Consider the following 12,652-nt stretch of genomic DNA (forward strand, 5'->3'; position numbering starts at 1 on the left):
CCCAAACAGGACTCCTGGGTGGCTCAGTTGGTTAAGCGACTGCCTTCGGCTCAGGTCATGATCCTGGAGTCCCTGGATCGAGTCCCGCATCGGGCTCCCTGCTCGGCAGGGAGCCTGCTTCTGCCTCTGACCCTCCCCCCTCTCATGTGCTCTCTCTTTCTCATTCTCTCTGTCTCAAATAAATAAATAAAAAAAAAAATCTTAAAAAAAAAAAAAATCTCCCAAACAAACAAAAGCCCAGGGCCAGATGGCTTCCCAGGGGAATTCTACCAAACATTTAAAGAAGAATTAATACCTATTCTTCTGAAACTGTTCCAAAAAATGGAAATGGAAGGAAAACTTCCAAACTCGTTTTATGAGACCACCATTACCTTGATCCCAAAACCAGACAAAGACCCCATCAAAAAGGAGAATTACAGACCAATATCCTTGATGAACATGGATGCAAAAATTCTCACCAAAATACTAGCCAATAGGATCCAACAGCACATTAAAAGGATTATTCACCACGACCAAGTGGGATTTATCCCTGGGCTGCACGTTTGGTTCAACATCCTCAAATCAATCAATGTGATACAATACATTAATAAAAGAAAGAACAAGAACCATATGATCCTCTCAATAGATGCAGAAAAAGCATTTGACAAAGTACAGCATCTTTTCTTGATCAAAACCCTGCAGAGTATAGGGAAAGAGGGTACATACCTCAATATCATAAAAGCCATCTATGAAAAACCACAGCGAATAAAATTCTCAATGGGGAAAAACTGAGAGCCTTCCCCCTAAGGTCAGGAAAGCGGCAGGGATGTCCACTATCACCACTGCTATTCAACATAGTATTAGAAGTCCTAGCCATAGCAATTAGACAACAAAAAGAAATAAAAGGCATCCAAATTGGCAAAGAAGAAGTCAAACTCTCACTCTTTGAAGATGATATGATACTTTATGTGGAAAACCCAAAAGACTCCACCCCAGGGCGCCTGGGTGGCTCAGTTGGTTAAGCGACTGCCTTCAGCTCAGGTCATGATCCTGGAGACCCGGGATCGAGTCCCGCATCGGGCTCCCTGCTGTGCAGGGAGTCTGCTTCTCCCTCTGACCCTCCCCCCTCTCATGTGCTCTCTCTCTCAAATAAATAAATAAAATCTTTAAAAAAAAAAAAGACTCCACCCCAAAACTGCTAGAACTCATACAGGAATTCAGTAAAGTGGCAGGATATAAAATCAATGCACAGAAATCAGTGGCATTCCTGAGCTGGTGCAACCACTCTGGAAAACAGTATGGAGGTTCCTCAAAAAGTTGAAAATAGAGCTACCATATGATCCAGCAATTGCACTACTGGGTATTTACCCCAAAGATACAAATGTAGGGATCCGAAGGGGTACGTGCATCCCGATATTTATAGCAGCAATGTCCACAATAGCCAAACTGTGGAAAGAGCCAAGGTGTCCATCGACAGATGAATAGATAAAGAAGATGTGGTATATATCTATAATGGAATATTATGCAGCCATCAAAAGGAATGAGATCTTGCCATTTGCAATGACGTGGATGGAACTGGAGGGTGTTATCCTGAGCGACATAAGTCAATCAGAGAAAGACATGTATCATATGACCTCACTGATATGAAGAATTCTTAATCTCAGGAAACAAACTGAGGGTTGCTGGAGTGGTGGGGGGTGGGAGGGATGGGGTGGCTGGGTGATAGACATTGGGGAGGGTATGTGCTATGGTGAGCACTGTGAATTGTGCAAGACTGTTGAATCACAGATCTGTACCTCTGAAACAAATAATGCAATATACGTTAAGAAAAAAAAAAAGAAGAAGATAGCAGAAGGGGAAGAATGAAGGGGGGGAAATCAGAGAGGGAGACGAACCATGAGAGACGATGGACTCTGAAAAACAAACTGAGGGTTCTAGAGGGGAGTGGGGTGGGAGGATGGGTTAGCCTGGTGATGGGTATTAAAGGGGGCATTTTCTGCATGGAGTACTGGGTGTTATGCACAAACAATGAATCATGGAACACTGCATCAAAAACTAATGATGTAATGTATGGTGATTAACATAACAGTACAAAATTAAAAAAAAAAAGAAATCAGTGGCATTCCTATACACCAACAACAAGACAGAAGAAAGTGAAATTAAGGAGTCGATCCCATTTACAATTGCACCCAAAATCATAAGATACCTAGGAATAAATCTAACCAAAGAAGCAAAGAATCTGTACTCAGAAAACTATAAAATACTCATGAAAGAAATTGAGGAAGACACAAAGAAATGGAAAAACGTTCCATGCTCATGGATTGGAAGAACAAATATGGTGAAGATGTCAATGCTACCTAGAGCAATCTACACGTTCAATGCAATCCCTATCAAAATACCATCCACTTTTTTCAAAGAAATGGAGCAAATAATCCTAAAGTTTATATGGAAGCAGAAAAGCCCCTGAATAGCCAGAGGAATGTTGAAAAAGAAAAGCAAAGCTGGTGGCATCACAATTCCAGACTTCAAGCTCTATTACAAAGCTGTAATCATCAAGACAGTATGGTACTGGCACAAAAACAGACGCACAGATCAATGGAACAGAATAGAGAGCCCAGAGATGGACCCTCAACTCTACGGTCAACTAATCTTTGACAAAGCAGGAAAGAATGTCCAGTGGAAAAAAGACAGTCTCTTCAACAAATGGTGTTGGGAAAATTGGACAGACACATGCAGAAGAATGAAACTGGACCATTTCCTTACACCACACACAAAAATAGACTCCAAATGGTTGAAAGACCTCAATGTGAGACAGAAGTCCACAAAATCCTAAAGGAGAACACAGGCAGCAACCTCTTTGACCTCAGCTGCAGCAACTTCTTCCTAGAAACATCGCCAAAGGCAAGGGAAGCAAGGGCAAAAATGAACTATTGGGACTTCCTCAAGATAAAAAGCTTTTGCAAAGCAAAAGAAACAGTCAACAAAACCAAAAGACAACCGACAGAATAGGAGAAGATATTTGCAAATGACATATCAGATAAAGGGCTAGTATCCAAAATCTATAAAGAACTTATCAAACTCAACACCCAAAGAACAAATGATCCAATCAAGAAATGGGCAGAAGACATGAACAGACATTTTTCCAAAGAAGACATCCAAATGGCCAACAGACACATGAAAAAGTGCTCAACATTGCTCAGCATCAGGGAAATCCAAATCAAAACCTCAATGAGATACCACCTCACACCAATCAGAATGGCTAAAATTAACAAGTCAGGAAACAACAGATGTTGGCAGGGATGTGGAGAAAGGGGAACCGTCCTACACTGTCGGTGGGAATGCAAGCTGGTGCGGCCACTCTGGAAAACAGTATGGAGGTTCCTCAAAAAGTTGAAAATAGAGCTACCATATGATCCAGCAATTGCACTACTGGGTATTTACCCCAAAGATACAAATGTAGGGATCCGAAGGGGTACGTGCATCCCGATGTTTATAGCAGCAATGTCCACAATAGCCAAACTGTGGAAAGAGCCAAGGTGTCCATAGACAGATGAATGGATAAAGAGGATGTGGTATATATATACAATGGAATATTTTGCAGCCATCAAAAGAATGAAATCTTGCCATTTGCAACGACGTGGATGGAACTGGAGGGTATTATGCTGAGCGAAATAAGTCAATCAGAGAAAGACATGTATCATATGACCTCACTGATATGAGGAATTCTTAATCTCAGGAAACAACCTGAGGGTTGCTGGAGTGGTGGGGGATGGGAGGGATGGGGTGGCTGGGTGATAGACATAGGGGAGGGTATGTGCTATGTGAGCGCTGTGAATTGTCTAAGACTGTTGAATCATAGACCTGTACCTCTGAAATAAATAATACATTATATGTTAAAAAAAAAAAAGAAGAAGATGATAGCAGGAAGGGAAGAATGAAGGGGAGGAAATCGGAGGGGGAGATGAACCATGAGAGACTATGGACTCTGAGAAACAAACTGAGGGTTCTGGGGGGAGGGGATGGGTTAGCCAGGTGATGGGTATTAAAGAGAGCACGTACTGCATGGAGCACTGGGTGTTATATGCAAACAATGAATCATGGAACACTACATCAAAAACTAATGATGTAATGTATGGTGATTAACATAACATAATAAAAAAAAAAGTTTACATTTAAACCATGCAAAGAAAGAACAAGTTGCAGATCATAGCTCCACAAGAACCCTTTAAAGAAGAACAAATGGAAATACCCCATGGGCTCCATTCATATATTTTACATATAAAATATTTATTATATATTATACAAGCAACCTATCCTGAGTATCCACCATACAGCAGACACTGTGTTTACATACACAGCACATGGTTAGAAGTATGGGCTCTGAGCCAGAGCACCTCAGCTCAAGTCCCTCTCTACCCCTCAAAGCTGTGTGACCTTGGGTGAGTAAGGGAACTTGGTTTCTTTTTATTTAGTAAGAATAACAGGAATAACTACTTCATTGTGGTAACAATAAATGAATAATCTAGTGTTTGGCAGAGAGCAAATGCTTTGTGAATGTTAGCTAAAACTATAACTGTCATATCATTTAATTCCTACAATTACCCTGCAAGTACTCAGGACACTAGGACTCATGGAGGGAAAGCCTTTGCTAAACCCGTCACTAAACCAGGTTATCTAGCTCCTGAGTCTGTGCTCTTAACTACTGTGACCACTACTTTGTGTGCCAAGCATTGCCCTGTGCTCCTTCCGCTGCCCTATTTGCCTAGCCTCCACCCCATCCCAGGAAGTGCATTTCGGAAAACACCATTCCAGTGATTGAACTTACTCAATTTTCCAAAAAGAATCTCCAATACTCTTCGGAGGACAGGAAAACAGTCTTTAGGGAAAAAAACATTACTAATCAATACAGACAACATCAACTTGCCTCTCTGATTTCTTCAAACAGTTTGATGGCATGTTCATACTCGGGAGGCTCAGCATTCAGTTCTGACTCCAGGACATCCCAGAAGGCCTGGTGGACAATGTGCTTCACTCGACTGGCTAAGCTACAGAAAGGAAATGAATTGCTTTTAAAAATAAGCATTATTTTTCCTGATTATAAAAGAAATGTGCTCATTGTAGAAATCTTAGAAAATGCAGAAAAAAAAACCAGAATAAAAATGGCCCAAAATCTCATTTTTAATCTTTTGACATATTTCTCTGGTTCAATGCATTGTTTTAATATAGTTGAGGATAACCAGTAGGTATATTATATACTCGTTTCATTTAATATTCTGTCCTGAGTTTCCCCTAGATTTTAAAAATGCTTTCTTGCTATAGGTTTCAATAAGTTCATAAAATTCTGTCTTAAGGAGATGCCATAATTTACCCAGCTACTCTTTAGATCTTTAGACTTGTTCTAGATTTTGGGAGTGAGATGGCAAAGTAGCTTTTTCGTCAACAGCTGAAGTTTCATTGCACAGAATAGAACAGATTAGCCCCAAGGAGACATGCATGTGAACTGCTGCCAACTGCAGTTGAGATGTCCCATTTAAAATTAGCCGGACCAAACTGCTGAAATAGGAACCTTCCTAGGAAGAGCTCACAATAGAGTAGGTGGCCACTTTGCTTCGCCGCTTATGTCATGCCCTAAAATAGGTGCACGTTTAAATACACATCCCTACTGACCTCCTACATTTGGCAACAGTTTTAAGAAAAGCACATATTTCCCTGCACTGTACTTATGAGTCTCCATCCCCTAAAGGTCATACATCTCTCCCAGGCAGAGGCCATAACTACTTCTTCTTCTAAGTACCTGCCACTGTACCTAGCACACTACCTGGCATACAGCGAGTATTTGATGAATGCATGGTGAATGAATTAATAATTTGATAGTTAAGTACATCTAATTTTTCTTTTTGGAATATAAATAGCTAAACATACAATAATGCTATGAGAAATTAAAATTAGCTTTCTGAGGGGTATGAGTTAAAATTGTTTCTGTAACTGCAAACGCTATATTCTACTCAGCAACTTTAAATGTTAAAACTTACTCTGGTTGCCTGACTAGTTTCATTCAACATAAATGCTATTTCTAAAGTTGACCCTCCTGAGCAACTACAGAACAATTAGAAAGGCAAACGTTGCTGGCATGAACTTTCACTCTGGACTTTACAAGCCTCACATAGTTGGCTCGAACGGACCAACCAAGAAGGAGCTACAACAACTTTAGAGGTCCTGCAGGGATATCAGAGTTTAAATGTAAGTTCTCCTAAAGGCTGAAAGATACTTTTTAGCCTTTTAATCTTCTGGTGGATGGTGGGGAAGGATGAGATCAAACAAATCATTCACAGGTGTTCCTACTGGGTACCAGAAATTGGACATATTTTGCCAAGTCTTTTCCCCCAAAAATAAGATTTGGTTAAATATGAGAGTCAGTGATATTTTTAAAAGTAACAACTTGGCCATTTGTGGACAGTCATCTGAAAAATCAACAGGTCATAATATGCCATTTCATTTTTAAATAAAGGTAATTGTCCTAAGTTTGCATTTTGCTTTCCTTGCTCACATTTTCCAGCTATGGCAGAAAATGAAGGAAGGAAGCATTCCTATTTCCCATGTTACCAAAATACTTATGTTCAAGGCACTCAGATGCCCATGAGCATGCATTTGAAGTGAGCATTTTAGCTCCCATGATATCCTTGGGGAACATGAGGCTCAGAAATGGTCTCAGCAGAGCCAGGATTCAAACCCAGAGCCTATCTGATCCTAAAGTGCCTTCACTAATGCCTGTATTTGCAACTTTTGAATTTAAAGTATAAATACTTTCAAATTGTCTTTTGCTGTACTTCATAAAACACACTAATTTTAACTTCAAACATTCATTTTCGTTAGTCAGTCAAAAATGTTTATAAGGCGTCCAATATGGCCAGACCCTATTTTAGGTACTGTGGTTACTATAGTAAAAAGAAAGTGTTTGCTCTCAAAAAGCCTATTTGTTAGCAGGGACAGGAAGACAAAAACAAAACACATTAAAAATAAATAAGGCAATTTCAGAAACATAAGGAAGAGAGAATAATGTGGTAGATAGTGATGGAGAGGGTGCTAACTTCACTGGTGGCTGAATAAAGCTTCTCTAACACATTGCCCTTTGAGTTGAGACTTGAAGGAGGAACAAAAAATCAGCCGGTGAAAATCTAGGGGAACAACACTGAAAAAGCAGAAAGAAGAAGGACAAAGTCCTTGAACAGGATTGAGCTGGTGTATTCCAGGGTCGGCAATGAAGCCAGGGTGGCTGAAGCATAGCAAGCAGGAGGGAAAGGAGTAAGAGACATGGTCTTGGAAGTAGGGCCTTGCTGCCATACTAAAGGGTTTGAGTTCTTATTCTAAGTGTAATAGAAAAACCATTGAAGGATTTTAGGCAAAGAAATAGGGATCTATTCTGATTAATCCTTTAGAAAGATCATTCTGGCTACCGTGTGGATATGGAGGATGGATTATGGGGAGCCAAGGATGCTGTGAGACAGGGCAACTAGTTAGGACTTAAAGAGTCGAGGTCAGAGATGACGGTGGCCTGGCCTAGGAGCGTAGCAGTAGAGCCGGTATAAAGGATTATGGTGAAATGCAGTTACCATAGAAAACCAAACAGATATACCTATTTTGGCCAGTAATCTTAAAAAATATTAATGATTATTATGAATAATAACCCCAGGAACAGGAGGACTATGATCCACATTTCGAAGAAGAAGAATTATTATGTTTGCTACTTTCCTGCTTTAAAACAAATAAACACAAAAGCTCTAAATAGAATCAAATATTATATTTTGTCTTACTTGATAGAGGAAATGCCTCTGGATTTATAAATGACACTGTGAGGTTGAAGATTCAATGCCATTATTCGTGAGCTAACTTTGCCTGTAAAGATGAGTTATCTGTAGTTATGGCCTCAAGCCTTTTCTCCTCTTTGTCCCAGAGGATTTATGAGCCACCAAAGTTAGAGAGGCTGAGGTAGGATATAAGGGCATGGCTCTAACTAGAGGTCCTTGGGTTGGGGGTTTGGGGGGGTGTGTGAGGTTAACCGGGGTGCCCATGTAGTTGTGATTCCTACCTCCAGATGCTTCTGAATCACCTATTAGCACTTTGGCAGCTCCACTACATTTATTTATCTTTTACAACCTGAATATCAGTTTTTAAGAAGTCGAGCTGCAGGGGCGCCTGGGTGGCTCAGTCGTTAAGCGTCTGCCTTCAGCTCAGGTCATGATCCCAGAGTCCTAGGATCAAGCCCCGCATCAGGCTCCCTGCTCGGCGGGAAGCCTGCTTCTCCCTTCCCCATTCCCCCTGCTTGTGTTCCCTCTCTGTCTCTCTCTCTCTCTGTCAAATAAATAAATAAATAAAATCTTCAAAAAAAAAAAAAGAAGTCGAGCTGCAAACATTTCTTGAGCATGTACTAAATGTCAGGTATTCTGCTAGGTAATGGGGATACAGCAGCAAACGATATAGACATAGTTCCTCCATTAATGGTGTTTTGGTCACATGGGAAAGACAGATACTGAACATAAAATTATAAGCCCTCCTAACAAAAAGGAGGTAGGGGGGCAACAGGAGTCTTTAGGAAGGGGATTTAATGTAATCTAGTACGCTCAGGAATGTCAGGAAAAGCTTCCCTCAGGAAGTGACATATAAGCTGAGTTCTAAAGATTATGGGTAACATGTACCCTTGAGGAATGGTTTTAAAAACAAGTATAAGACCTTGCTAGAGAACTAACCAACGTTTACTCCCGGTGGCTATTATACAAGACTTCTAGGAATCAGTGTGAACGTGTGTGTATGTGTGAGACTCTGCAGCTCAGTTTACACATAACAAACACCTCTGGGTTACCTGTTCTCAGGGAAGGCGTCTTGTTTCAATTGAAAGTTCTCATTTATAGCAATTTCGTGAGCAAGTGTCATGTTTGATAAGTTCCTTGCTGCAGCCATCACTTCGTCAAATGTTACAACCCTGGGAGGGCTTGTTGCTGAAACAAAAACAAAATGCAGTTCATGTCATGGAGGAAAAGCTGTCATCCAATGAAGCCTCCTGATGCAGACTGAATTTAAGTTATTCTAACATATATATTCAGGGTTTTACAAATAAGAAGAATACATACTAAATTAGGTAGACTTCCCTGCTTACTACTTAAGACTTCAAAAATTCAAGAACTCCTTTGGTAGTTTCAGTTACTGTATTGATAATAAATTCTCAAATGTTTTAGAGACTATCTTATTAGTATAAGCTATTATAAGTTACTTTTATTGAATCACCTCATATTTTAGTACCTATTGATATCTGCATTTATTACACATACTATGCAGGAACTTGATAAAGACTACTTTTATTCTGTAAGTCGTAACTCATTAATTTAAGCAGATTCAAGATGAAATAATTGATTTTTTAAAACTATAACTTCTAAAAGTATAGGCAGTATAGCATAATGTTTAGGTTTGATTCCAATTTTTTCCAATTGGTAGATATTATTTGACTTCACTAAGGCATAACTTACCTCCTCAGGGCTGTCTTTAGGTGATTAAATAAGTTAACTGAAGAAGAACAAAGTAAGAATTTCATAAATGTAGATAATTAAAATAAAATCTGGTAAGCTGGATAACCTACTCAGTAGGAAGTAGTATATAAACAATTATTCTACTTACTTCTAAAGACTATTCTAAAAAATTATTCTAATAAACCATGTCTTTTAAAAATTACTATTGGAACTCTTAGCTTCAATTAATTAAAAATCATTACCTCAAACAACAGTACTGACTGGCAATATTTTGCTACCTAAAATAATTTCTCAAAGAAGCAGAGGAGAAGGAGGAGGAAGAGGAAGACCATGTGGAGGAGGAGGGGGAGGAAGAGGAAAAAATGGTGATACACAGAATTAGTAAAACCCCTCTTTAGGATGCCTGCATACCCTGTTAGAGGAGCCTCATATATAATATAAAGAGTGAGAAAAAGCACAGAAAGCTAGGTGGCTGCTAGTAAATTCTTTTCTCAATTCTCTGTCCCATTAAGATTCTTTTAAAAAATGTCTGTACCCTTGGGTCCAATAATCCAATTATATCCAAAGGAATTCCTGGAAAGGCTTAATGCACCAAGATGTTCATAAAGCACTATTTGTAACAGCAAAAAAAAAAAAAAAAGAGGAAATTAACTCAATGTCCAATGATAAATCAATGGTTAAATAAATTTATGGTATATTCATTTGATGAAGTAGTTTTAGTGTATTAAAAGTATGTTATATCTTCTGTAAATGTTTTAGTTATAATTATTTTTTTTAAGATCTGTTTATTTATTTGAGAGGGGGGAGGGGCAGAGGGAGAGAGAGAATCCAGAAGCAGACTCCCTGCTGAGCATGGAGCCCAATGTGGGGCTCGATCCCAGGATCCTGAGATCATGACCTGAGCTGAAATCAAGAGTTGGACGCTTAAATGACTGAGCCACCCAGGCACCCCATGTTTTAGTTATAATTCTAAGTGAAAAGAGTCTACACATATATACACACACATATGTCTATGTGAAGAATGAATATGACAAAGTGCCACCAGCTGTCATCTTTGGGTGATACTATGGGCAAAATTTTCTTTTCTTTATACTTATGTACTTTCCAAATTTTTAAAAATGAGACTGTATAAATTTAAAATAAACACAAATGAACAAACATTTTTGAAGTGGGCATTTGATTATATTAGACATTAGTTGCTTCTTTCTGCATTTGCTTTGCCTGTTTAAGGTGTTATATTTCCTATGCAAAATGTCAATTAAAAAGCTAAAAAAAGACAAACACACTTGCTCTACACACCTCTAGCTTCCATACTCAAGGGAAAAGATATCTCCCCACTATGGCCACTTTTTTAACTTTTTCACACCCCTAGTGTAGTAATTCTCCTCGTGGGCACTTTTGTGGGGTGATTTGCACAACAGGTTTTGAAATCAGCAGGAAGCCCTTTACATTATTTCACTTCCTGCCTGTCCCTTGAATTGGGGCAAGTTTCCTTCCATGTAAATCAGCAATTATCAGAAAAGACCAATTTGAACTTATCCTTGAATGTCACCCAAGAAGTGATCTCAAGAGGGAGTGGCTTTCCACTACTCGAGAGAAAAGGCAGGTTGAGTTTGGGAACCTGATTTATAATCAAACCAAAACAGATCAGAGACAGTAATGAAAATAAAAATGGGCAGGTTGTATACCTTTAGTGGCCACTTACTCCTGCCCTTGCAGTGCTATTACGGTACATCTAGAAAGGAGGGGGAGTCTCTACTCTGCTCTCATTCATTTATGAGTTTTCAAATCTAACACACATGTCTAGAACCAACAGCCCCCCGCCCCGCCCCCCCAACGCCTGCTCCTGTCAGCTTACAAGCAGGAGAGCTGGATTTGCTGGAAGAGTCGCTTGTAAAGCTCTGCCTGGAGCACTCATAGTCACTGAGTGAAGCCATGCTTTCGGAAAACCGGGAAGAGTCTGAATCGCTTGGCTGGTCCTCGCCCACACACTGCTTCTCACCATTGAAGGGCATCTTGTGTCACTCAAGTGTGGGCAAAGAGATAGTGCCTGCATAGACAAACAGACCTGCATCAACGCTCTGTGGTACTTCCACCAGCATCACAGATGCTTCTTCCAGTGTAGACAGTTTCGCCCACAGGGGTCACAGAGTTGAAAGGCCCCAGAAGATAACCTCGTCTTTCCCATAGCAGCCAGGCTATTACCAGACCTTCAAGACTGCGTTCCAGAAAAGAGACTCCAGAGCCCTAAGTGTGAACTTGCTGAGGACATACACAGTGTGAATGTGGAACAGCTCTCAGCAATAACAGATCCTTTAAAAATGAGCAGAAGACACACAGTCTCTCTCTTCCTGGGTTTCTAAAACATGGAAGGTAAGGGTAAAAGGGTGGGGCCCTGAGGCTGGACTGCCTAGGTTAGAAGCTCATGCTGTCTTTGCCATGTGACCTTGGGAAAGTCACTAACCCACCCACCTCGAGTAAAACTGGGCTGAAAGACTAAACTTACAGAGTTGCTTGAAGATTAAATAGGATTAACCTTATTAAAATGCTTAGCACTCAAATGTTAGTTATTATTACTGTTCCTATGGCTTTGTTTTAAATAAACTATTTTTGAAATCAGCCTCTTTAGTTCCTTGTGAGCCTCTTGGGGAAAGGAGAAGACTAAAATCTCTGGCTGGCAAGTCTTCAGGTTCTTCTCCATTTTCCTGTGAACTGCACTTGTCTGAGATACTAAAGCTGAAAGCAAAAGGCCCATTCCAGTGCAAATGGTCTTCTGCAAGCTCATTCACATCTGTTCTTAATTTTCTTGGTCTCGGGTTTCCATATAAGTCATCTGGGGACAAAGCTACTTGACTCAGGGCGCCTGGGTGGCTCAGTTGGTTAAGCGACTGCCTTCAGCTCAGGTCATGATCCTGGAGTCCCTGGATCGAGTCCCGCATCAGGCTCCCTGCTCGGCAGGGAGCCTGCTTCTCCCTCTGACCCTCCCCCCTCTCATGTGCTCGCTCTCTCTCATTCTCTCTGTCTCAAATAAATAAATAAAATCTTTAAAAATAAATAAATAAATAAAGCTACTTGACTCAAAAGGCATTGAGGGTAACTAGATGGCTTTAAAAACTATTTTGGATTCTCTCTTAGAATAGTGATAATAAAACCAG

At 40.0% G+C, this 12,652-nt stretch overlaps 1 protein-coding gene across 4 annotated transcripts in view; it reads right to left on the minus strand.

The window, feature by feature from the left end:
* The window catches only part of TCP11L2 (t-complex 11 like 2), a 76,261-nt gene that overhangs the window by 27,837 nt on the left and 35,772 nt on the right, over positions 1 to 12,652 (minus strand). For all 4 annotated transcript variants that reach the window (XM_021687378.1, XM_021687375.1, XM_021687374.1 and 1 more), the window contains exons 2-4: positions 11,356 to 11,547; positions 8,837 to 8,972; positions 4,904 to 5,024 (exon numbers count right to left, since the gene is read on the minus strand). In XM_021687378.1, the coding sequence (XP_021543053.1) occupies positions 4,904 to 5,024; positions 8,837 to 8,972; positions 11,356 to 11,512 (414 nt within the window). In that variant the 5' untranslated portion in view covers positions 11,513 to 11,547. The remainder of the gene's footprint in view (positions 1 to 4,903; positions 5,025 to 8,836; positions 8,973 to 11,355; positions 11,548 to 12,652) is intronic.

The sequence above is a fragment of the Neomonachus schauinslandi genome, chromosome 5 (genome assembly GCF_002201575.2).
Source record: "Neomonachus schauinslandi chromosome 5, ASM220157v2, whole genome shotgun sequence".
In the NCBI taxonomy this organism is placed as follows: Eukaryota; Metazoa; Chordata; class Mammalia; order Carnivora; family Phocidae; genus Neomonachus; species Neomonachus schauinslandi.